We start from the raw sequence: 27,065 nt of genomic DNA, 5'->3' as shown, positions 1-27,065 counted from the left end.
CTCTTTATCAAAACTAAAATTGTTTTATGGTTATTGTTACCTAAAAATTAAGAAACTTTTCCAAATAAATACATTAAATCAGTTATTAAAAGTAATAACACAGCTTTTGTTGTTGACACCAGTTATAAATCATTATTAGCTCTAGTATAATATTGAATGAAAAAAATCTTGATTATTTAATAATTTGCAAAAGAATTTGTGAAGTCGTACACTGATCGTGTAATGTAAGAATGTTTTAGTTCATTGTAAAAATGGCGATAATGGAAGGATTGTAAGTTGCAGTCTTCCAGGAAAAGGCCACTTGAATAGCATCAAAGTCATCCTCTTAATATTCACTCCTTTTTATTGTTCTACTGTAACCTTTCAAGACGTTATGAATGCTTTCGTTTTGAATTACAATTATGGAAACAAGTTTATACAATAAATTTAATATATATACACACACTTCTGATGTGTTTTTCATTAAGTAAAAAATTTCATCTTATCAACCTCTAAAATGCCACATTATCATTTTATCTATTATATATTTACAAAATGTCCTTATAAAGAGTCAACATTAATAACATGATTTCTTAAAAAAAAAAAAAAAAGTCATGAATGTTAGCCTTTCATTGATTTAAATGAAGTACATTTTGCTTTGTAAAGCATTGGCTCTAAAATGAACCATGAATTTATCTTCGAGAGGAAGAGTTAAATTGTGAGAAAAAGTAAAAACTCTAGATTCTTCACGGTCAACTATTCACAATTCTAGGAATAAGAGTAATGTCTCTTTTCGCTTTTGGCACAGCCACGCGAGATAATTTGCTTGATAATAAATTAAATTACTAGCATTAAGAATAAATTCATCAGTTATGCGATGATGTAAATATACACTGCAAGAATACTAGCAATTGCAATCATGACAATTTATAGTCTAAAACAATTTATTCAATGCAATTGAAACGCAATAGAAGAAACGCTATGCAGCTTTCTTTCTTTTATTTCTTTTATTTCAAGATCACTGGAGTTATTTGGATAACTTGCTGATTACTCTGATCAAGGCACTATTTTCATCTTTTAGCCTCTGGTTTTCGCATTTTAATTGGTCCATCACCTAGAAAAAAATGTATAAACTACTTTATTTAAATAACCATTTAAGTGTACTTCTTACAAAAAGATTTACAAAGACAATACCATTATAAAATGAGTCGGATGAATACTCACAAAAAAGTAAAAGGCAAAAAAAAAAAAAAATAAATAAAACCAAAAAATAAAAAAAAAAAAAATAAACTTGAAAAGAAATTAAACAAGGGAAGGGGAAACAAGCAAGTATTGCGACTGGAGCCTTAAAAACCTAAAGCACTGTATAACGATTGGATGCATTAAAACCAAAGGAGCAACATATGTAGTTATGTGTGACAAACAGGTGTAACTTTAATGCTACACAAAAATAGAAGAAAATATAATTTTATTTGAAAATTCGAGGGTGTTTCTAACTTTGTAATACCTTTCTTAGAATGTGAAATGCACTTACGTATCCGATAATGTGTAACATTCTCTTTTGGGTATCTTATGTTATATATATATATAAATAAAATTTCACACGATAACAAAAAATGAACAGATTAAATGTTAAGCAACTTCTGATGCATACCCCAATTTTGATTTCAATTGAAATGTGTTTTCTATTCTTTTGTTTATATCTTTAATTCTGATTATAACTGTATAGAATAAATATTTGATAGAAATTCATTACAATGCAAGAAAACGAACGATTTCTGGATGTCTGTAAAAAAATGTCATTGTATAAATTGTAAAATACACTAGAGCGTAACGTAGAATTTATGTGAGCATTTCGGCAATATTAATTTGAAATATTATACGGGAATATTCTGTTATACGGACAATGTCACTTGTTAAATGAGATATAATGTGTAAATCATATAATATGAGCATTAAGAAATGATTGTTAAACAATGCATAGTGCGGTAAAAAATAATTTTACATTAAACATGCTTTCTTAGAAAATAAGTGTATCTATGCTAATCTTTGAATTCTTTCTCTTCTAATAAAGTGTATTCTTCTAATCATTATCTAACATGTTTAGGTATATTTTCAGCAGAAAACTAGGGAGTTCATTTCCAAATCAAACTGTGTTTTTGTAGTGTAATTAAAATAGTATTTTCTATTGGTTGTACCATGAAATAAGTTATTCGATAAATAATATTCGAAAGGCAAGTTTTAAATTGTATTGAAAATTCAAGATTAATTAGGTACGCGATAAAAAGTATGTTTTCAAATGAATTGCATTCATATATTGTATATATTATACGAGACTGCGTTTTTATTATTTATTTTATTCGTATTCGAAAGAAAAGAATTCTAGTAACTTGCAATAACTGGCAAGAGGAAGTTGCAACCTGAAAGATTTTCTTTTCTTTTCACACAGTTGAAATCTAGGAACCAACAAGTATAAATAAATCCTAACTATGTATCATCGGTGAATAAAAATTTCATAAGAACTGAATGCAAATATCAGTTGGGTAAGGATATTAAGGGAAGAAAGATATTTCGAAAAACTATAATACTCTTTAGTACTGATCGATTACTAATTGCTAGTACTTTAGAAGTTTGTTATTTGAAATTCAGGTTGATCGAAAGTGTTTCTATCCACAGGCCAACTTCCGGATCTCTAAAAACTAAACACTTGTTTGATAAATTTCAGGAAATAATATTTTCCGTTTCTGTAAATTTGTAAGTAGAATTAGTAACAGTTTTGAAGAAAGGACAGTAATTTGTGCAAGCTTCGAGTCGTCGTAGGTACGATAAGCTGTTACAAATTCCTCAAGACGAAACTGTATCTTCTTATTATGTTGATAATTACACTCGCGTATGATTTGCGAAGCTGTATTTGTAAGATTGAGTCAGTGAGCGACATCGTTTCAAAGTTTTAATATTGCGTAATCAGAACGTAAAAAGTCGTAAGTAATCGATTAATTAATGAATTAATATTGTACGTGGAGTACGATGTACACTGTTAACGCAGATGCTGTCATTATGTCCTTTACCTATTTAGTAGTATTGGTGAGTTTGGATACGACGCGGGTAAGTGCCCGATTTTCGGCTTTCAATCTCTCATTTTCAGCTTTGAGCTTTTGTAATTGCTGTAAACAGTGAAACGATTAGCCCATGTCTGTTTATCTTGTAAAAGCCCCCACCAGACACCGCTATTCAAAAGTTTATGGAACATTTGTTACAGTAAATAATATAATAATGTCCCTAGTACCGTCCCAAAAAATATGGGTAACGAAAACCACACGGAAGTAGTAATCAAAAGGAAGTACAAAGTGCCAATTAAAAACCATTATATTGCATAAACAATAAGCGTGATTACTTAATAAAGATACTGAAAAATAAAAGCACCAAGAAATGGCAAATAAAGAAGAAAGCAATGCATTAAAGCCGCGTATGTTCTCTTTTCTTTTCTTTCCTTTTTCCTTTTCTTTTTTTTTCTTTTCTTTTCTTTTCTTTTCTTTTCAATTAACCACTCCAGAAATGCTGGCACCTTCCTCTATATTTAGCCGCAACAATCAAAACGTAATATAAGAGAAAAAAAACTGCGACGTGCATTCTAACTAAAGAGTATATAATTAGACAATTTTTTATTAAATATAATAACACATATTTATAATAATAATAATAATATATATATATACACACAGGATGAGTCACGAGAAGCAGAACGTCTAAATATCTTTGTTGGATTTGAAGATATGAAATATCTGTACATCAGAATTCGAATGTTTCCAAAGGATGTACATCGCCATTATAATATTATTTTTCCAGTATTTTCAAGGTCAGCAACGTGTTTGTTTATTTATTCCATTGTTCCGGGTTTCAACCTTCAGGTCATTCGGAGGTCGTATCGCGTTACACGGTTGAACTCGTTCAGATGTTCGTAACAATATACAAGGGAGAAAGGTATGCAATTCCATTAAAAAAAAAAGAAAAACGTTGCTGACCTTAAAAATGCCGAAAAAGAAAAAATAATATTATAATGGCGATGTGCATCCTTCGAAAACATTCTAATTTCGATGTACACGTATTTCGTATCTTCAAATCTAACAAAGATATTCAGGTGTTCTGCTTTTTATGACTCATCCTCTGTATATACAATATATATATATATATATATCGTCTGATGACGATACTTTAAAATAATTGTACAGACTATAATTTCTTGATTTACTTCTGTTACTCATATGTTCGTGTACTTCATGTAAAGTGTAATGGCTAGAAGTTTAAGTGAAAATATTGAAACGACAGCCATTTCGATTCTTACCTTCAATTCTTCTTCCATTTCTGACAGTTTCCTTTCCATTGCTCTCCTTTCCCGTTTTTCAGCTTCAGATAAAACTGTTTTATTTTGAAGACTTTGCGCCTTATCCAATAAATTTCTGGTTTCTTTTAATTGTTCATCTGATCGTCTCAGTTTTTCTTTGAGCCTTTCATTTTCCACTTGAGATTCTTCATACAACTTTTTGTAGTCCAATTCACCGTTTTCAGAGGTTGTAGATTTTATTCTAGTTGATATGGAAGGTGTTTCCGAGGATAACGATGATACAGATCCTAGCCTGTTGGATCTCCCGGAACGGTCATTTCCACTCTAAAAGACAAAAATGTGCAAAAATTTATGTATCAGAGAGAGAGAGAGAGAGAGAGAGAGATCGATTGTTTGAAAATCATTTTGACTAGAAATAATATAAGAAATATTACAATATATCCTTCAGAACTGGCTAAACTTTGTAAACTAGAGCTTCTCGATCCAATTTGAATATCTGGCTTTGCCTTTGTTTTGTTGAAGCTTTCAGTTCGTTGCACGTGCGAGGAATGGTTCGGATTAAGATTTAAGTAACTATAACTTGTAGAAGGTGGTAAACGTAAAGACGCAATACTCGTGGGTAGAGTTATACTTCCGTATCCTGAGGAAGTGCCACCATAAGTTGTATACGGATTTTGGTAATTCAAATTACTGGTAGAGAGAGAGTTCGAATAAGGAGATTTTCTAAACGAGTCATTTGGCTTTGTGCTCTTGTTTAAGAAATTTGGTAATCCAACAGAATTTGTCCCATTAATGCTTAGCAGACCCGAATAGCTATTTTGATTCAAAGGAAACAACCCACTTATACTTCGTGATCTATTCCCAAAAATTGAACTTCCATTTGCTGATGCTTGAGCTCTTAATCCCGCAGCTGTTGTTGGTTTTCCTTGAGATCTCTTTCTATAGGATGACATTGCTCACTGCATCAAATTACTCCACAAATTTTATTGACTGTAATACACGTTCGTCTCGAAATTATCACTATATTCTTACATATTACTTTAAACAAAATAGACGACTATGATTATATTACAATTTCGTAGTTGGATCACTTTATTGCGATAAACGCGAATTTGGACGATCTGGTTCTAATGACAGTAAGTATTTGACTGACGTACATTGGGTGGAGGAACTTAAGACATCAGCCAGTTTACTCCAAAGCATCTGTTTGGTATGCTATTTATAGGTCACACGCACAAACTTACACCGATATCAAAGTTGTGTGGCTTGAAATAAATATATTTGATGTTTCATTCTTAAAACATTTTCTACGCTTACTTAATATTATGAAATGTACAAATTTATCATAAAACTTTATTAATCGAATCAAATTAGAGAAAAAAAATATAGATTTCGTCTCACCAATATATCATTTTAGGATCTTGAAATTTTTAAACGAAGCACAGCTATGCATCTAGTAATAAGAAAAATTTTTTAAATTATTAATTAATTTAATTACAATAAGCACTAATTACTGTACTTGTAAATTTTCTATTTTATGTATTACATAACAGACACTATTCTGTGCTTCATTAATTAGATTTATTGCTTTCTTTCATATATTGAACTGATTTTAACACGATAATGCAAACAATAAATAAATACATTTCAAGCTACTCTACTTAAATGTCAAAGAGTCACATCGCTTCAAATGTCGGAGGAATATTTTTAGCCACTGCCAGGCCATGTTCATGATCAATGTTTTTCTCCTTTTTAATCTTTATTTCATTTCTTTGGATTGATCTTTAAATACCGATCAAACTTAAATATTTCACTGTTGCTATCTAGATTATTTTCATTACGACTACTGTACCAGTTAATTTTATAATACACATTGAAAAACCGGCCTCAATGTATAATAATTTAGTATAGTAATTTAAGGGGTTTTGAATTATTTTCTAAGATTATACTATTTATACTAAATGAAATAAATACATGAAAATATATGTAATAATATGAAAATAGTATTTAAATTATAAAGTATATAGTTCGACTATAATGTAAAGAATTTAAAAGTTATGGAACAACACAGTATATTCATATAGTTTTAATACATAGTCTGATGGTACATAGGAGGATAAGAAATGGAAAACTATTTTTAACAAAGCATGCACGAATAGAGGTTAATCTTCCCAGAGACTAACCCAAAAATAACACAAAGCTTCTGTGGTTCACTAAATTGCGTTCATATTATAATAGTTCTACATTACTAGAAATATATATTAAAATTTATTTAGATCAACTTTTATTTTCATAAAGATAAATGAAAACATAAAATATTTAAAAGAAAAAAGAAAAGAAAATAGATGGAACAGTACTTGAAAGACATTATAACTTTTAATCTATAATTACTCGTGTTATCTCATTTTATTAATAATAATAAAATGCAAATCAAGCAAAGTAAAGAATTTATGTGTTAAAAAAGATTAGTAGAAACGATTAATAAAATTGAATGACTTTACCTCGTTATGATTAACTTTGGGTTCGTCGCAATCACCACCAGCAGTTAAGTCTTGCTTTTCAGGATCAATTTCCTATAAACCAATAATTTGCACTTATTATAAATAAACAGTTTCCGGTGTGCCGTAACATTACTTTAGAAATGAAATCAAACCATATAACCGAAAAAGAGATGAAAATTATGAAATGATATTTGATAATTGTTACACCAGTTGCGATTATTTTATTCAATTTAAATAATAATTGTTACTAACGTCCATATCAACATGGACAACGCCTGTAGATCTCCTTTTAGGCCTCCGCCTCCTTTGTATAACAGCCTGTGTGGCTTGTGCATTTCTACTGTCATTTTCTTTGTCTTGTTCTGAAATAGGTCAGTAAACGGGAATGATTAAATTTTCTTTATAAATTTCATCGAATTAAGAGACCTTAGTATTACTGATAGGTATACCCTTATCTTCAGGTTGTTTTAATGATCGTCTAAGTGGTAATGTTACAGTCGTTTCGGCACTGCTCGTTGCAATAGTTTCAATCGGGGCTGACGATGGTCTGGGTACACTGGAACCAGCTGAAGGTCTTCTCATATACGCTGTTGTAGTATCTGTATTGGGTAGCGTTGAAGTCCTATTACTAGCATCCTCTAACTGAAACTAAACAGTTACATTGTTTTTCAATGCTTTGTTGAAAAATATCTGGCATACTGTGTTCACTCAAAATCATTACTCATAGTTTAACTGCAGATATTACAATCCATCGGACCCGGTACTCTTTTATTATCACCTGATAACTTGTTCAATCGGGTTAATAACAATTTTCTAATACTATTTACAAAATTCGGATTTACGTGGTCCCGTTAAATGTTTCATTTTTGGTAAGAAAATAGTAAAAATTTGGCGTAACGTTGCTAAAAGCAGGCCGTAGTTGAAAACTGAAAATATTCCATAGTTACAAACCTTGCTCCCGTTATCTACTTTCAACCTCCAAGAAGGCCTCCTCTCGGGTAAGTTAAGTTCTTCGGAGGGTTTGTTTGCAGTCACGGTTGTAGGAGTTGCTGTTGTTATTGTAGCTGTAATTGAGGCTGTATTGCTGGTAGTGGTTGTAGGCTGGGTTATTTAAAAAGAAAAAAAAATATGAATAAATATTTGTGAAGCATTCACAGCTGTTAATAGGGCATTTAGTACCTCACGAATACTGCCGATATAAAAATTAAAACATACATCATTTCAACGCCTCTGTTGTAATATTTTGGTTTAAAATAAATATTTCAATCGATTCCGAGTTGAAAGATTGGGTCAGTAGACGTTGAAGAATTTTACCTGCGTTAAAGGTATCGTAGAAGGAACTTCGTTGTTTTGCTGTTTTTTCTTTACTAATTGCTCCGCGCTCTTGATTTCATCTAAAGTTACGCCCTGAGTTGAACGTCGAGTTTCTCTTACTCTCTTCGCGTGTGCTTTTCTTTGCGTTTCACTTTCTTCGTCACGAACAGGCGGGACAAAGGATCTGAACAGAAATGGCAGATTTATCGTTAAAAACAGTAAAGTACGATAACACTTGTATAACAGATATAAAGATTTTCCATGAGACACAGTAAAATTTGAGAAAGCATTAAACGTTATTATAAATAAAATCCATAAGCAATGATTACAGATATCACATAAAACATAAACGCCTTTAACATACGACAATAGAAATAACTTTGTTGGTTCGTAATCATTTGTCGTTTGTAATCACATATTAATGTTGCAGCTATAGTATAGTATTTATCAGAGAAAAATGCTATTTAAATTTGTAAGTAATACATACACACATGTGTATAAAGGTATGTTTTAAGATGTTTCAAACATGCTGACATTTCGTATTTTGATTTAACATTAAAGGATAACTTGCTAATACGCACACATTTTATTCTATTTTCGTCGCGTATGATTCCTGTCGATTTGGAACATTATAAACACATTCTGTCTGCGCTAAGTAGGCCTTTTAACAGACTTTCAGTTTTAAACGTGAAGCTTTATAATTGGCTGAGAAAATCAAACGATATGTTTCGGTGGCAGCGTTTCCATCCTAGAGACATTACTTTATACTAGCAAAGACAAGGCAGTGGTTATTAGGGCAAGTAATATCCGAGGAATAATATATGCAACTAAAAGAAATAATCACACTGCAAAGCAACTGTCCATGCCACTGCCAATAACTTAATACTGTGTGTAGAAATATCATGGGATATGCAAAGTCACACGTTTCAAGAGAATCTTCTCAGGTTAAGCATTGTGTACCCACTTGAAGAAATTCTTGAAGATATATCCAGGACTTAGCTTGCTCCCTCCTGGTGTAGTAGGAGTTCCAGAAACAGCTACTGAATTGTTTGTACTCGATAGAACTGTGGTTGTACCTTCCACTGGTTGAACGCTACCCAGCCACATTAACAACATTGCACGATGCAAATATGAATGTATTGTATAAACTTGAATTTTAAAAGTATTCTAGATTTCAAGACACATTGCATTTTAAGAATCGATGTCTTTGTTACTTTTCGATTGTACGATGCGTTTCATTAAAATTTCTAGACTGTATTTAGTATTGGATAGAGCGATACCTCATTTCATTATCTCTTTTATATATATATATATTATTGATTTCTTTTTATTTGATATTTACCTGCGCACTTGATTGGCTGGAATAGGGCTTGTTGTTGTAGTTGTAGTTGTTGTTGTGGCAGTTGTAGTAGCTGTAGCTGTAGTAGTTGGCAGTGTACTCGACACTATTGTTTTAGATGTAGATGTTGGTGAAAGTGTATTGCTTCCCTGTGGCAGTCTTGATAGTTCCAAGTTTAATTTTGCTTCTTTTCTTCTAAAGTTAAAAGAGTGCGAGCGTTACATTACATGAAAATATAAAGTTCTCGCTTCAATTTAGTTACTCGAATCTTGTTATATCAATCAATCCCAATATTATATTGACTTTAAAGGAAAAGAAAATAAAACAGAAAAAAAAAAGAAAGAAAACCGAATCGTGTGAGATTGATAATTGATGTTTTGATGTACATACAAAAGTTGTGATTTCATTTAAGCCAAGCAAAAGCAAGGAATGAGGAAGGCTTAGTAAATTAATGGTCACAAGTATAAACGAACAGTTGACACACATAAAAAAACGGTGAACGAGGTTCAGAAAATTCATGGTCCAAAATTTGAATACGTCCCGAATATAAGAAGCGAAAAAATATACACGTGATAAATATATTTAAAACAGCAGCGGCTTTTTCAATGATCGAGATGAAACAACAGATTCACCTCTATTATCTTGAAATTATTCCCTTTGTAGATAAATCTGTTTGAATAGATTTGTTTCTTATTCGAATGATAGATAATAATTGAAAAAGATACACTGATCCTAAGAGTTTGTTCCGAGGTTAAAATGAACAAAATGAACAAAATGATTTCTGAAAGTTACACATATCCGTGATTTAGCCCACAAATTCTAGAATAGCTCTTGTGTAAATTACAATTTGTGGAGTTTTAATTATAGTAGTTGAATAAAATTTCAGTGACCAGTCTCTCTGTCTTTCTGTCTCTCTCTGTCTCTCTCTCTCTCTCTCTGTCTGTCTCTCTGTCTCTCTCTCTCTCTCTGTCTCTCTCTCTCTCTGTCTCTCTCTCTCTCTCTCTCTGTCTCTCTCTCTCTCTCTCTCTCTCTCTCTCTCTCTCTCTCTCTCTCTTTCTCTTTTGTATGTATAGTTACTATTAAAATACTGATACCTATTGAAAGCATTAATATATACCACGTACGAAACGTGCGCACCTGTGGGTTTCGCGTAGAGATGCAGAGCGAGTCGTAGTATTGGTGTGAGTAGGAGTAGCTGCGTTGCAGCAATGGAGAGTAGGGCAGGAAAGCGCCTTGATGCGAGCTCGTAATGCCAAGTACTGCTCATAGAACCTGCATAACATGCATCATGCCATGCATACAACTACACTAATTTTTCTCTAGACGCATAAAGCTTGACAATATTCTACGCTAAATCTTTGAACTTTTTTTAACTCGCAAATGTTCCCGCCATAGAACATTAATCATAATATAAAAGAAAAAACAGTTATGTCGAAAAATCAAAGAATTTCGTACACGTCGTAATAAATGAAATGGCAAAATTTTGAATACTACGAAAACGATACATACACGTGAAATGTGGTTTCAACTCACTTTTCATCTGTTTCAAAACTATGTGTTCTAGTTAATACCACATCAGGCTCGGTATTCACTTTATTCGATATGGTCGGTGACTTCATATTTTTCTCTTTTTCTTCAGGTTCTGCTTGCAAACGAGAAACTAGTTGAATCACTGCTATATAATTACGTGAAAATAATTACATGTTTTACGAACGAACGACTTACTCGTCGATAAAGAATTTGTTGCGTCTGTAGTTTGTATCCTATTTCTGAAAGAGCCTGAACGCCGCCACGATGGTATTACTCCCTCTTCATTATTATCAGTCTGTTGTTTCGGAGGCATTATGGGAGCCTGGACAATTAAAGGAATCCTGTAATCTAGTTTTAACCACTTACGATGCACGTCAATAGAGTCTTTATTATCGTGTTACCTGATTAGGAACTTTATTAGTGTCGGTAGGAGATGAATTATTCTGGCTCGTTTCTTCCCTATTCGCTCTATTTTTCTTCTCTGTAAACGTAAATGAACATAATAAATTTAGTATTTACTTTCACTGGGAAATCGGGACAGAAGAGAATTAATTAATCGTTTATTTATACAGTAGAGAAGTTTGTTTTCAAGTCAGGAAAGATCACTTTTATTGTGCGAGAGAATAAAGAGAGATAAGATAAATCTATCTTATAAACACATGCAACTGAAGTTTAATTTTAATAATGTAAAAATAGTCTTACAGACAAAACTCACCATCATCTGTAAGACATGAAGAGTGGTTTGATTCGTTAGACTTATCAGATTGATTGGAGTAAGTGGAAGAATGTGATTCTGAGCTAGTCTCAGATTCACCTTCACCATCACTCTCTTCCATATCTGTTTCACGTGTCGCTTCTGTCCATGCAGCATTGTTACAAGAAATACAAATCGCTGTTAAGGTAAGTAAAATAGACTTGCGAAACTGAACAGTGTGTAATACATTCTATAAAAGGAACAAATATTTCTACCTAATTCGGCATTTCCCAATCATTCGTAGATAAATTTAAAGAAATTGTTCGTTTCAGTGTAACACCGTTAAGGTGTCTTTGTAATAAATATAGCCACAAAAATGGTACAAAGAAATGATTGAGAAATACTACCATGTATTCTTGTTCACTTCTAATTCGCAGAGTGTTCTGGCAGTATTACTCGAGTATTAATTACAAAATTGTTGCATCGGAAATGAAATTGTTAATACTACGAATGTTCTTTTAATATGCTCCAACTGTATGGCAATACCTTTGGAACATTCTGTATACACACATAAGCTTAAAAGTTCATTACCATTTAGTATCGTAATTAAATAATTCATCAAAATATTTCAATGTGAACATGCAAACTGCCAAACACAGTAATAATTAACACAAATGATGAACATACCAACATCACTGTTTGTTCCAGTACTAGAATCTTCCTTATCGGACTGAATTTCTAATTCGACTTTTTTAACTTTATTTGGTGTTTCTTCTTCAAAGGTTTCCACAGATTCTTGTGTTGTTATTGTATTCTCATTACTCATTGATACACTACATCATAACAAGTGACAATAAGTAAAAGATATTTTTTTGTACGAACTGAAAATAATTATTTATTTTCACGAACCGTTTCTTTGGTACAGACGGCTGCTTTTTATTAATAATTTGTGGATGATCTTTCATCATAAGTTTTTGCTTCTCTCTCAATTTTTCTAAGGCTGATAATATATCCGTGTCAGCGATGTCAAACGCAGTTTGATCCTATTAATGTAAAACTGTGAATGAGATAATATCTTTTTGTTAAAAAAAAAAGAGGAAAGAAATGAAAGAATATTACTCTTACAGCATAGTTCTTAATGTCCATATTACAGAAATTTTCCACTAAAAGTTCACAGGCTTTCAATTGACCCCAATGCGCTGCAGCATGCAGGGGCGTCCAACCATCGAAATCTTGAGCGTTAACATCACATTTAGCCTGCAGTAAAATGCTGGAAAATTTCAATTTTAAATGTAATAAATAATGCATAAAAATTACACCGGTTATATCCACTTTATTACATGTTAGTAATTGAAATTAGTAGAATTCAATTGGTCATACTTCATAACTTTAATATAGCCCTTAGCAGAGGCAACATGCAGTGCGGTAGCTCCTGTTTTAGGATGAACAGAATCTTTGCCCGTTGCTCCCGATCGCCATGCCCTAGCATCATTTAACATTGACCTCTCTTCTTCGCTTCTAGCATGATCACAATCTATGCCTGTGAGAAGGTAGTTAGAATTAAAGAATATGTAATTGTGACATAATTGTTACATATACTTCTTATACAAAGTAACAAGCAATACAAACCAGCTTCTTTTATGTGTTGCTGTAACATGTCTTCCATCTCGTTGCTTTGCGCAATGTCAAGAACCAATTCGCCGTCATTGTTAACTGCTGCCAAGTTACATCCTTTCTCTATTAAATATCTATAAAATGCATTTGTTCGTTTAAAAGCTTTTCTAAAAGTTAATGCTTAGTGCAAAGTGCAATTAAAAGTAAATGCTAACTTAGCAATTGATATATGTCCACAAGATGCAGTTGCATGTAGTGGTGTCCATCCTTCGTTATCACCACAATTGATATCGGCTCCCTTTTCTACTAAAAATTCGACCATGTCCAAATCATCATTGATACATGCCTACAATTAAAATATAATTCTTTTCAATTGTAAGATATAATTGTTTAAAAAATTAAATAATACGAAATACAAAATAATCATGTGTTAATTAAGAGATAGGTCAAGATTTATAAGGATGAACAGTCATGGAGGATATATTTAAGTGCTGATAAAAGATAAAGTCTTATTCATGCTTCTACCATGTTGCTGTACAACATTGAAACATTAATAAATGTTGTGCCTGGAGATTAATATATTTTCTGGGAAACTCTAATTAAAATTCAAAAATACATGTTTCTCAAATATTTAATGAACACGATTATGAGAACATTAGAAACATTAAAATGTTTACTTATTTCATAATTTTTAGTGTATAAATTGGAAATTTATACAAAGAATATTCTGAGGGAAACTTTTCAACTAAATTAAAAAGGATGTTACATATAATAACATTTTAAGACAGAGGACACATAGAATACAGATACTGCAGCGTCTGACTTCTAACAGAGAACTATAAATAGCATTTGATGCCTGATGTATTTTCACATTCTATTTTCGCAAATCCATGAAATGCCTAAACTTCCTCTTCACTTAAATAACAGTAACAAATAGGACAGATTTAATGTAAAATTCAATGTATAGAAATTTTTTAAATATATCACTTTCCCGTTGAACAGAGATTATAAGCATTTTATGAATGATTTGGATGGTTTTCAGCAATTACGTAACTACAGTGGAATTCATTCATGAACATGACAGTTGAATAACTTTTAATTTGTATTTAATATATATGTCAATTGGAAATAACAAAGAAAATATAAATTTTCACAAATACCGATACTTTCCCCTTTGTTTTATCTTCAAATAAATAATAAATATAATTATTTTCTTATATCATAGACATTGAAATTTTCATAAATAAATGTGCTACGATTTGACTAAATATATATATTTTTTATACAATTATATAGATTACATTTATATAATTGTATAAACTGTATATAACTATACATAAGTTAATAACCGTAAATAAGTTGGTAATCGTAAGATAAAAGAGCGGTTACCATTATTTTTGCAGGGGACTCAAATATTTTTATACTTTGAGCTACTACCAAATTGGACGTCTTTTACAGAGCTATTTTAAGTCTTATCCTAACTTCAACCTATTTTAGTAGTGTCAATAGTTTAAGTATTATGACAAACCTTGTATTATTTATAGAAAACAATATATTTAATGCTTTGAAAGATTATTATCTTAATAATGGTAATTCAGTTGCGTATCATAAAGGTTTTTATAAACTGAAAACAATATGAGAACGTAATAAGTAATCTATAAAGTTCATAGAGATTTTAATCCAACATGAAATTTATATTATTAAAGTTAAATAAATACTGCAATAAATTATTAATAATTTATATTGTATCATGTTCACAATATAAATAATAATAATAATAATTGAAACAAACTGCGATTAAAAATTATAAGAAGCATTTAAACATCCAATTTGGGCATTAATTAATTTAAAAGTACCAGAAAGATCAAAGAATTTTATAATAAATTAAAAGTACGTTAATTAGTACTCATTAGATTTTTGTATTTTTTTTAGCAGTCATGGATAATTAAAGAAGGATAATATTATATTAGAGCTGTTATCAGAGGAAACAAATGCGCGACTTCTTGATAGGCATTTAAAACTTGATTGCATTAATTCCTTCTCAACTTAACTATTCTTTTACCATGTCTAAAGTTAATCCTAGAGTCAATTCAAATTTGTGAACACATTTGTCTATGCAAAATCAACAAGACGATGTTGTACATTAAAGGTATACTTCAGTGATCATTATTCACACAAACAAACGACTTTAATAAAACGACTAAATCGTTAAACAATTATTCAACGTTATGATATATCGAAAAGCTGAATAAATGAAACTATCAATTCAGATTTCTTATTTTACAATGATCCAGAATTACACAAGTGTTTTTATTGGATATCATTAAATACATTGATAGATTCCTATTGTTAATAAAAGATCGCCGATCATCGATATCGGTTGCTCGACGATTCCCAGTGTCATTGATCAACAAAAATTTTGCCACCGAGGACGAACCCCGGGGTGAGTTAGAATCGTGTGTTCACGAGCTGGCGGTGTGCCGGTCTATCATCGGCGAGTTAAATGCGTGACATCGATAGTACAGGAGGAAAAGTTTGTTACCGATCGCACTTAAATTAGACAGCTGGAGTGTGTTATGTAGTAGCCATCTTGAGATAAGAATTTACGATCGAAAGGAAGAAAAACATAGGGGATAAAGCGAAGTCTGGGAAAACTCGGTCGGAAGTTGTTGCGTGCGCGTTGTATAGATAGAGATGTATATCGGAGATTGCGGTATATAAACAAAAGTACGAGAGAGAAAGAGAGAGACCCAAAGAGGAAGGAGAGAAGAGAGAGAGAGACTCAAAGAGGAGGGAGAGAAGAGAGAGATCCAAAGAGGAGGGAGAGGAGGAATAGGAGAGAGAGAAAGAGAGAGAGAGAGAGAGAGAGAGAGAGAGAAATCCAAAGAGGAGGATCGTACCTGGTGTAACGCCGTGAGACCGTCGACGTTTCCGGTGTTAATATCCGCCCCCTTTTGGAGTAAACGTACGACCTCCTCCTTGTCGCCTGCTGCACACGCTGCCAGGAACACGCAATCCGCGGAAAATTTAATCTTGCGCGCGACTTGACGTGGTAGGGCCGGTTCACGGTTCGTCTCGGATAGTTCCCAACGTTTGAGCTGTTCAGCCCTCTTAAACAGGGCCGAGCTCGAACGACTCTCGACAGCAGACATTGCCCACAAAATACGATCGCACTCGTAGAAATTTCTAACCACTTCGCACGGTCTCTTCTTCTCTTTCGCCTATCTTCTTTCTACGCTCTCTCCTCTCTTCTCTTCTTTCTTTCTCACTCTCTCTCTCTCTCTCTCACTCTTTCTCTCACTCTCTCTCTCTTTCTCTCTCTCTCTCTCTCTCTCTCTCTCTCTCTCTCTCTCTCTCTCTCTCTCTCTCTCTCTCTCTCTCTCTCTCTCTCTCTCCCTCTCTCTCCCTCTCTTCGCGTTTTTTGGGTCTTCTTACTTCACCGAGGCCACTACATACACCATTCAGTTCACTTTGCGTGATTCGACACGCTGAAACGGTCGTTTTCCGCTCCTTAACTCCATATACGAATACAAACACGGATCGCGTGTGTTCCACGACGAAAATGATTTTACGTTAAATAGTCGGTTGTTCTGACGGACCACGGAGGGAGCGGTCGGTCGCCTTCACCAGACTCGGTTACAGGGCGGCTAGATTCGCGTGCTCTTTGCTATTCTTGGCCGTCCCGTAGCCGTGCGACTTGTGTCGAAACCAACGAAACAGCCTGTAGTTTGGCCAACGTTACAGAGTTTCATGTTCCTAGTACACCACCCGATAGAATTTCCCCTAAAGAAACGTCGGTGCGAACAAAGTAAAGAAACAGGGGAAAGATGCGGTGTATAAGCGCATAGCTGTTCGACTCGCTTTAAGATTTTTCAAGTTATCAATCAAAATTGTAACGCCATCTTACGTTGACAATGATTATTTAAACTTGTTTTGAAAGTTATCCAATCATAAAAATGTGTATCAATGAAGTGTAATTCAATATCAACGATTCGGTATCAACGAATAATCGTGAACTCTGGTAACAAGGCGATTCAGTCGCATCAGTCGTTTCAATGGAAGACGACCTTTAACATTACATCGAATGCATAGGTACTTTTTTCATTTGTAAGTTGACAACTGTTTTTTTTTTTTATTTCTCTAGAACCATGAAGTCATTTAGATTTTCGTGAAAGTCATTCTCGGTTGAGGTTAATAATAATTGTAATTAAAAATTGTAAAAGAAATAGTGTAAGGTGACGTGCAAGTGATAATCCCTGAACAATGGATACTGAACAAATTCTTCGGTACGACATTAAACAATGTTTAAATTTAATAGTGATTGGCAAAGATGCAGAGGTTACTGAAGGATGGACCAAACTTAAAAAATTAGAAAGTGAGCCAGCATACAGGAAACTGAGCAATTACGAAAGTATCTTGAGAGAAATGCTCAATGATCAGATACTAAATGTACACGAAGTTCCAGGAATTATGGCATGGTTCGCGAAATACCTGCCCGAGAAAACATTTTCCGTTAATCCGATTTCCAATGATATTGCAGTGATGATAAGGAACACAGAAATCAGATACATGTCCGATTTAACGATGATACTTCAGGCGTTAATGGAATACAATGTGTATCTGCCGGAGACTGCAAATCACTCTAACCTCTGTGAGGCGATTGTCATAAGTTTGTCCGGATTCTCAATGCCGCCCGATCCGAAAGAGATTTCAGAATTTACCGACAATGCAACCAAAGTTCAAAACTTTCTAAAAACAGTACAAACACAGTCTAAAAACGTTGAAAGCAATTACTTAATTTTTATATGTCTCCAGACATTATATAGAATTATATCGGATACTAAACGTAAACAAGATCCTGGCCCTGGCCTGGCAGCTATATTACAGCTAGTAGAACTATCTATTATACCTCAAGCTGTAAATTGGATTCTTTCTGAATCGCATTCCGATGCGCAATTAGCCCATGCTTTGAAAACATTGTGTAATTGGCTTCCAAAATGGAGAGGCGATCGACTTAGCATATGGATTATGAAATTTATACTTGGTTTAGAGAAACAACGTAAATATTCTGTACTCATCGAGGTCACAAAGGCAACTATCGATGTTATGTTTCACGCGTTGCTGGTGTCTGTGATTCGCCAGAATGCATCCGAAGTTGTATTTCATATTTTGAAAAGACAAGGATCTCCCGTATTATTTCGAGCTACAGAGAGAAATATACAAAGAGTCTTGACATTTTTAATGAAAGAGGATTCAGAGTCGAGCAAAACATGCGTGCAAAACTTGGTCGATATTTTCAAAGTGCATATATTAAGGTTCCCAGGTCAATGTTCGTACAGTAATATAGAAAACAGTTTCCCTGTACAACCTAGAATGCATATTGTTAAAGAGATACTAAACGATCACGTTTGGGTTAACGAAACGGAAGAGATCGAGCCAGTTATCGAATCGCCGAAACCACACTCTGGAAAAGTTGGGCTTTCAAATCTTGGGAACACATGTTATATGAATAGCGTACTGCAAGCATTATTAATGACCAGACAGTTTTGTTACGAAGTATTAATGTACAAGCCTTCGAACAATGTTAACGACCATGTTGTACTTAAAAAATTACAAAAATTGTTTACTCTTTTATTATACTCGAAAAGAATTTCATTGGCGCCTACCGAGATTCTCCTAGCCTCCCGGCCAGCTTATTTTCTACCAGGACAACAGCAAGATAGTTCAGAATTTCTCTGGTTAATATATTACAATTATAATGCGTATTTCTGTTTACTTTACCGCTTATACCGTAGATTGTCTTACCGGCAAGAAATAATTACATCTTCCAATTGTTTTCTATATCAGCTTTATGGATCAGATATCGTGTTGTATGTATCAACTAATTTATTTATGTTAACAGTCATCTGTTGGATCTGTTGCACGAACAAGAAAAATCTGCTAGTATAAGTTGCGAAGCGAATGATTCTAATCTGAAGTATAAGGATGACAAGGAAATAACCGACATCTCGTTAATGAACGAAGATGGAGGGTCTATTAAGCGTTGGACAACCGAAGAAGATTTAACTGGAAGTATAGCGTTAGAAAGGAAAACACAATCGTTGGCTGATTTTACGGAAGGTAAGAAATATCGGTTACTCTTTTACGCCAGAACTGTTCCATAGTTACGTATCGAGCGAATTTTCGAATTGTGAAACGTTATCTTGCAGGAGAAGATTTGGCACAAACACAGCAACTTAGCGACTCTCATTCGGACTCTACAGACAGCGGAATACAGTCTGTAGGCGGAGAAGATACGAGTACACAAGTACCTCTGGTGCACAGAGTTCTAGGAGGGAAATGTAAAATTACTTACCAGTGTGCACAGTGTGATACTAGTTCTCATAATACGGACAAGTTTCGAGACTTACAGCTGTGCTTTCCGGAAGAGATACAAGAGAATCAAGAAGTCTCCGTACAAGATCTTATTAATTATTATTTAACGCCGGAGAAGCTGACCGGCGAGAACAAGTACCGATGCGACAAGTGCATGAAATTGTGCGATGCACAAAGAATTATCAAAATTTTGCATACGCCAACTTATTTGATTTTGATATTGAAGCATTTCCGTTACGATTTTAATACCAGGTTACGAACGAAACTTCGGCACAAAGTAATGTATAACGAGACTATACAGTTACCGATATCGACACCACTGTGTACGACCACCGAAACGTACCAATTATACGCCGCGGTTGTACACTCTGGTTACAGTATGGATTACGGTCATTATTTCACATACGCGCGCGATTCGAAACAGAACTGGTACAAATTTAACGACAGTTATGTTTCACAAACTACCCTTAACGACTTTAAAGACTTGAAACCACCTGATACGCCATATATATTATTTTACGAGAAGTGTGTCCCGTTCGACGGTATTTACGATGAAGATAAACCGGAACTGTCGACGTTGAGCAAACAGTTGCAGGGACTGGTGGCAAACGATACCACAGCCTACATCGAGGAGTTGAGGCATCAAGCCGAGAAATCTCAACATGGTCGACAGAGCTCCGTATTGTTACGAAGAAATGAAAATTCCGACGACGAGAATCCTCCTCCTAGTAGCTGTCGAGGCGCGGTTAACATGCCCGCGAGTCGTTTCCTCTATTAGATGATTCATTTAATATTTAAATAACACGGTGTTTTCTTTATCTGTATCTTTATCTTTATTCTTTTCTTTTTCTTTTTCTTTTTCTTCTTCTTTTTCTTCTTCTTTTTCTTCTTCTTTTTCTTTTTCTTTCTCATTTTTTATTATAAACATCCAAGTTCCAGGTGAATTTGTAATGCATGTTCCTTGGAAACTTGGCGAACGCGAAGGTATGGAAGGGAAAATACGGTTCCTTTGTAATAGCAGTGCTGTTGCCTCGATTGGTGTGCGAGTTCAGCATCCCCGAAAACAGTATTTTGTGCAAATTAATATGTATGTTACTGTAGATCGAATTTTATTTTCCGAGATACGATATCGTGCAACACGGCATACCGCATAATGTGTTGCGCATTATTAATGGTAACGAATGTAATGGTAAATTCTTTTTAGATTTTACATTATCAAACGAGATGCAAAGGGAGGAGAATGATTGCCATTATTCGTAGACAGAAGCGGAGTCTGAAAGGATTGTGTAAAGAAAAAGAATTTTTATTTCTATCTGTAGCAGTTTGTACAAACGGATGTCTTGTAACATCTTAGGCGATACACCTTGTATTCTACCATTTTGTGTACGTAGGTTTATATATGAGTGTACATTTCGTAAGGGTTCTCAACGTTTTGCGTAACGTGTTAAAAATTATACTACAGGTCGGTGAATACTGCATTAAAGTATTGTCAAGTACAGTCACTGAATTTTCATCAAACTTTCATATTATTCGTTTCCTTGAAAGAATAACACGATGAGATCTTTTCTTTCTTTTTTTTCTTTTCTTTCTTTTCTTTTCAAAGTGAACGTAGAATCGGAAAGAAAGAAAGAAAAGACAAGGTTGTTATCGAAAACTGTATTAAGAGGTTCTAACGAAAGAAGATGAGCTCGATACTCGATAAGAAACGTAATATAGTCGGCTATGTTTACAAGCAAACAAGCAAACGAGCAAACAAACAGACAGAAAACGAGTATTTAGGCCAACATTGAAAATACCGTGAATTTAAGAACCATTGATTTTCCATGTTGTTAATGCTGTTTGTCGCGTGAGAGAATACGGGCTATTTATTGGAACGTTACTGCACGTTGAAATTCGCTCCTTCCCTTAAAGCTTATCCTCGCTTCATCGAAAGCATACGATAAACGCAGCATGTGTTGTACATAAATTCATAACTTACTTGACAAACCGCATTTCTGGTTCTGGACGAACACGTTGAATAGTTAAAATTCGACTACTTTTTCGACTCTGCGTTAGGCGTACATATTTTAGCGTTAAACGGAAAAGAACGCGGTAAACAAGAGAAGAGGAGTAAGTTTGATAGTCGCTATTATTGTAAATAGATGTATGTTAATCATAGTTACAATTTAAAACACTCCAAGCATTACGAATCTGTGATAAATTTATACTGTCAAATTGATAATGTTAATTTTCTTAGCTCAGTATTGAAACGAGACGATTACATCAGCCACCTTAATTTATAATAACTCAAGGAACGCTGTATTGTACAGTATTCGTTAGGTCTTATAGATTTGTAAATGCTCCTAGACGTTTCACGTGAACAAATTATTCATGTAACATCGTTTATTTATTGTTCATTTAATGATATTCATCGCTATGGAAAATGGCACAAAGAGAGCACGAGAGTAGTACGCGGACACACAGGACGAAAAGAAGCGAACGTTCAAACGAATATTTTACTGCACAATCGTATTGTTGGCATTCATGAAATTATTTATAACGTGTGTGGTGCTTCTGGTTTTTATTCGTGTTTTATTTATGTTACATTAACCGTAACTACAATGTAGACCGAGTGTGAAAGACTTATTAAAGTACAGTTCGAAATAATAAAATTCATCATCGATGCTTGTCCATTCTTGGCCTGTATTCACGATTCCTTATTTTCCTTCTTCTTTCGTAGACTTATCTACTATGAGTCGCGTAATATGTTATCGGCTAATTTTATCGGCTAATTTAGTTGGATCAATGTAGTTCATTAGACCTACCGTTCTTCTATTAAATCTTCGATTCTTCGAGTCGTTTACAATTCAGGTGTTTGTTTTGATCTTGTCGTGCCGTAATTAAAGATATACCGTTTGATAACGATAAATTCATTTAACGATCGAGACTATCTTACATATAATTCTCACGATACTCACTATCTAGACAACATTCCGTCCGATTGCTCGATTCCGTTGTCTCGTTCTTTGCCTCGATCATTCGTCTACCTCGCGATCAATCTGTCGGAGCAATGAAGAAAGTGTATTTAGCTGCTGCTGCTAGTAAGTTCATTCGAGTAGATTCTTATCGTGGCGTATCTGTAGATGTACACATTGTTCTTGCTACTCGACGCGTTCGTTGCCATCTCTTTCTTCCGAATGAACTCGGACAGTCTGTTTAGAGTAAGATTATAATGGAAAGAATGGTGTGTTTGATCCTCAGATTGTTTGGCGATGATGTCGTATGGCGAATTCTTCGGTTGGTCGTCGCCGTCGTTGCCTCTGCTTCAAGGGAAAGACAGCCCGGTGCCCCTGACGCCGGAAGAGGCTACGTGGGTCACGTCGTGCCAAATGTTGGGTGCAATGCTCGGTTGTTTACTATGCTCTTGCGTTATCAACAAAATCGGCAGGAAGTGGACCGTGCTTCTTACAGCTGTGCCAGAAATAGTAGCGTGGCTTATGATCGGCTTCGCCTCATCCGTTTGGGTAACTTCCAACAATCTAATTCTACGTCTCGTTGAAACATTTCCGGACGTTCACATCTTTTCGAAACAGAGCTGCTCTTTTCTTTTACTCAGGAGTTGTACATCGCGAGGCTCGCCTGTGGCCTGAGCACCGGTTCCGGCTACGTGTGCACTACGATGTACGTTGGCGAGATCTCGCCAGCTCGTATACGGGGGATCTTGACGTCCGCGTTGACAGCGGCAGCGAAGCTCGGCGTACTCATTGGGTGGACGATAGGTCCGTTCCTGTCCGTGAGAAATCTCGCTCTCGTGTCGCTGACGCTGCCGATTGTCTCCGTGTCGAGTATAGTCTGGCTACCAGAGTCGCCTTATCATTTGATGCGTCGCGGTAAACGTCAACAGGCGATCGAAACTCTTGCCCGATTGAGAGGAACCGCGAACGTGGCCGAAGAAGCGTCGATCATAGAGAAGTCTGTGAAAATAGATCTGGCGAACGATACTGGACTAAGAGAGCTGCTGACCGTTTCCGGCAATCGCAAGTGAGTCGATCGTGCCGAAGGTTCTATGGACTCGGAGAGCTGCCCGAGCTCCGACTAAATAATAATAAGCTGGCAATACAAAGAATCGTTTCTCCAGGGCTCTGATAGTGGTCGCCTGCCTTGCTCTGATCCAACAGTGGAGCGGCAGCATGGCCATCCTCTCGTACGCGGAGCTGATCTTCAACGCGACGAACAACAGCTTCGAGGGTAAATACGTAACGATGATACTGGGCGTCGTGCAGTTTACGTGCGCTTTTCTCAGCGCTGCGATGGTCGACAGTTTCGGCAGACGGACCTTGCTGACCACCTCCATGTGCGGTACATTCGTGTCGACCACGCTGGTCGGCGTGTTCTTTTACTACCAGCACTCAGGGGCGAACGTTGACAGGATCGTTTGGCTGCCAGCGATAGCGACGATTCTTTACATAGTGACGTACGCCGTCGGACTGGCCGCGCTTCCGTTCACCATGATGAGCGAAGTGTTCCCGACGAACGTGAAAGCCCTCGGCAGCATGCTGATGATAATGTGCACGAACGTATTCGCGTTCACCGTGACGCTCGGCTACCCGAGCATCGCCGCGCAATTCGGCAAGCATGTCGCGTTCTGGGTGTTCTCCGCGGTCAGTTTCGTGGGCATCGGTTTCGTCAAGTGTTACGTGCCCGAGACGCGGCACAAGACGTTGCAGGAAGTGCAGAACCAGTTGCACGGAGAACAAATATTTTGAGGCTCCCTCTCTTTCGAGGATTTCTGTTCGGTGTACGGTCGAACGGAACCGATAGGCGATACGTGAAATGTTCAAGGTGTTGCATATATTGGGGCATTTCGATCGGTTTGTTGCCTTTCAAAAGCTTTTATAAAGCTGAAGCTCGCTGACGAATACACTCGTGTCTCGTCGAATAGAAACGGAAATAGAAATAGATAACCGAGATAATAACACTGACGCGATATGCTGGATTGCGCGAACCACTGGCTGATCCGTGCAGCTCGTTACTACTGACGCTGATCCCGTGTAAGCCGTCACTACTGCCACTGATTATATTCTACACGCGTATACGTATTACGTGGAACGCGATCACGGTCCAACAGGGATGTACGGTTACGAAACCATCGTTCTTATACGGCTGCAGTCTATAAACAGTGCACAAAACGCCAACGACAGTGGATCAATTCACTTTGAATCGAATCGAACGTTGTAGAAACGACAAAGGGAGAATGATGGAAAAAGAAGAGATTTTTGAAATGTTCGCTCGGTTTTCGGGAAATGGGTTACGGGATTTCCATATTTCTTTGTCTCGTTTCACGTCGAGTACGCGTCGAGAATCGAAAGCACGCCATAGTCCTTAATGTCTGCGCCCTGGAATGAATGGGCAACTCATGCGTTTGACAAATGCTTCCGTGGACCGTTGTTTACCAGGATTACGGTGACGTTCCTGAGGTCTGGAACACCGTTGTCTCGTATAAAGTAGAAACGACAGTATTATGGGAATTTATTCGTCAATTTCTCCTTTCGGAAATCATTTGCGTATCTTTTTAAGGCATTCCGAGTCGATCATCGATCGTTTCTAATAAACCAAATGATTATCACGCAAGTGTATTTTTCCTGACCCTTCCGAACTTCTCTTACAATACACTCTAATTGGCAAGGGCTTCGAAAGGAAGTTCTTGTACACAATCGACACGGAAGATGCTGTTTTCGTTATCGTTCATTTATTTATTGTAGATTGATAGGAACATTCGATTTATCGATACGCGTCGCGATGAAACGGTGGAAGATATCGCCGAGCAAATTTGAACGTAATGGAATTACCGTTCAACGATGGAAAACGAGAAACCGGTTGCTTGCAGCTCGTATTAATTAACAATCAGGTAATCAATGCCGTTATCTGCCATGCAAACTGCATACGAATAAACACACACGCCGGCTCTTGTGTTGCGCGTCCCACGTGTCCGACGCGGTTACAGCCTTCTCGGAAACGAATCTGACACGATCTCGAAAGCTAATGCAAAGAAACGATTAGAGTTTCCGCGTTAGCACGCAAATAGATTCGCAGCGGGTTGGACATTGCAGGTTTCGATGATAGTAATAAACGACAATACCTTGGAACGTTCATTTTATTTCCTCTTCGAATTCGAAAGAAGTCTTTCGCCGATATTTCAGCATCTCTGAAATTGCAATCGTAATTAATCATTGAAACGGCAGAATAAATATTTCATTAGGAATTTCGATGGGGAACATTTCATTGTCAGCTGTTCGCGTTTCCAATGAAGAAATGATTCGATACGGATATTAAATTTGAAAATTTATACGACACTTGTGTACATTCGGCCGCGTTTTAGTAGATACGGCGCGTAATGAGCAGACGCGTCAGTCAACTCCCATTGAATAGCAGCATGGTTGAGAGTGAAACGTAATTTTCTCAGAAATAAACCAGGCTAAAAGGAAACTTTAATCCAGTTATATTATCGACGTGCTATTTTCCGGGCGATTATTAGTCTCTGCCGCACAGTAAGCTGTCGATGATGACGACGATGATGGTGATAATAATGGAAAAATCTATTGAAATTTACTTTTTTTCCAGTCAATTGGCTATTCGTGTGCACAGTTAACAAAATTCAAGCTAAAGCAGTCCCGGTTTACTAATCAAATGCTTCTGGAATGGACGTCCCCGATGATACCGAACACTGATGTTCGAAGACTCGTTCATAAAGATGACAACGGATGAGGTTTCTTGGGCAGTGTCGTTGTTGAAACTTGGAATGTCTTTTGGCTGTTTCTTCTCGATGTTCCCGGTAGAGATCTCTCTATACTATATTTGCGGTGAGTTTAAAAACTAATTCTACTTCTAGAAGTGAACACTTAGGAGCATTAAACGTTCCAAGAGCAATGCTCGGTTTGCCACTGGAAAGAGCTAGAAAGCGGTGTTCGATGTCAAAGTAAAATGTTCAAGTTTCAGAAAATATTCTCGTCCTACTCGCATGTGTGTTATTTAGCATAGCTTCGAGACTGTTCATATTTGATATTTCAACGACACGCGACGGGTAATACACATTGCCGGGTAAACTATCGAACGATAGAAAGCAAACAAACGAGGTTTATGTTTCGATCGTTAGAAAACAAAAGCCTCGGCGCGATGACACGCCTCGGTTTCTACCGGTTTCGAAATTTAATTGTTCCACTGGCATCGTTATATGTTTACCGTTCGACTGTCCAATTAGCATGCACGTACGCTATGACGTTACTGGCAGCCGCATACGCAGCGGATATTTGAAGATTTCAACGTTACTTTAGGACAGTCGGACCGGAAGGTCGTTTAACGTACGAGCGGAGGAATTAAGCCGGATTAAAAAGCACTTTG

General features: G+C 35.8%; 3 protein-coding genes across 14 annotated transcripts; 2 read left to right on the top strand and 1 right to left on the bottom strand.

The window, feature by feature from the left end:
• Nucleotides 1-952: 952 nt before the first annotated feature.
• On the bottom strand, nucleotides 953-17,036 carry Mbs (Myosin binding subunit). 11 transcript variants are annotated; one of them, XM_076369244.1, is made up of 22 exons: nucleotides 16,214-17,032; nucleotides 13,529-13,659; nucleotides 13,329-13,447; nucleotides 13,080-13,239; nucleotides 12,825-12,969; nucleotides 12,609-12,742; nucleotides 12,387-12,532; nucleotides 11,721-11,897; nucleotides 11,407-11,486; nucleotides 11,201-11,327; nucleotides 11,009-11,117; nucleotides 10,613-10,747; nucleotides 9,479-9,670; nucleotides 9,101-9,229; nucleotides 8,137-8,320; nucleotides 7,774-7,923; nucleotides 7,272-7,470; nucleotides 7,075-7,184; nucleotides 6,823-6,894; nucleotides 4,322-4,645; nucleotides 3,048-3,143; nucleotides 953-1,093 (listed from the first exon to the last, which is right to left on the bottom strand). In XM_076369244.1, the coding sequence occupies exons 1-21, from the start codon at nucleotides 16,463-16,465 to the stop codon at nucleotides 3,048-3,050; spliced, it is 3,171 nt and encodes a 1,056-aa protein (XP_076225359.1). In that variant the 5' UTR covers nucleotides 16,466-17,032; the 3' UTR covers nucleotides 953-1,093. The 11 variants fall into 11 exon arrangements, with proteins under 11 accessions (XP_076225359.1, XP_076225361.1, XP_076225366.1 ...); XM_076369246.1 differs by having other exon boundaries at nucleotides 11,721-11,861; XM_076369251.1 differs by having other exon boundaries at nucleotides 16,749-17,032.
• A 394-nt stretch (nucleotides 17,037-17,430) lies between these two features.
• On the top strand, nucleotides 17,431-22,358 carry LOC116425030 (ubiquitin carboxyl-terminal hydrolase 35). Of its 2 annotated transcripts, XR_004234618.2 has the most exons (4): nucleotides 17,431-19,051; nucleotides 19,216-19,433; nucleotides 19,523-20,775; nucleotides 20,893-22,358. XR_004234618.2 is itself a non-coding variant. In XM_031972203.2 (3 exons), exons 1-3 carry the CDS (start codon nucleotides 17,577-17,579, stop codon nucleotides 20,464-20,466), a joined length of 2,637 nt encoding a protein of 878 aa, XP_031828063.1. In that variant the 5' UTR covers nucleotides 17,431-17,576; the 3' UTR covers nucleotides 20,467-22,358. The 2 variants fall into 2 exon arrangements, 1 of the variants encoding a protein (XP_031828063.1); XM_031972203.2 differs by having other exon boundaries at nucleotides 19,523-22,358.
• A 144-nt stretch (nucleotides 22,359-22,502) lies between these two features.
• On the top strand, nucleotides 22,503-25,248 carry LOC116425031 (facilitated trehalose transporter Tret1). The gene is made up of 4 exons (XM_031972204.2): nucleotides 22,503-22,768; nucleotides 22,929-23,191; nucleotides 23,284-23,708; nucleotides 23,806-25,248. The coding sequence occupies exons 1-4, from the start codon at nucleotides 22,738-22,740 to the stop codon at nucleotides 24,431-24,433; spliced, it is 1,347 nt and encodes a 448-aa protein (XP_031828064.1). The 5' UTR covers nucleotides 22,503-22,737; the 3' UTR covers nucleotides 24,434-25,248.
• The last annotated feature ends 1,817 nt before the right edge of the window (nucleotides 25,249-27,065 follow it).

Source organism: Nomia melanderi, chromosome 7 (assembly GCF_051020985.1).
Source record: "Nomia melanderi isolate GNS246 chromosome 7, iyNomMela1, whole genome shotgun sequence".
Classification (NCBI taxonomy): domain Eukaryota; kingdom Metazoa; phylum Arthropoda; class Insecta; order Hymenoptera; family Halictidae; genus Nomia; species Nomia melanderi.
This window is presented reverse-complemented; position numbering and strand designations above follow the sequence as displayed.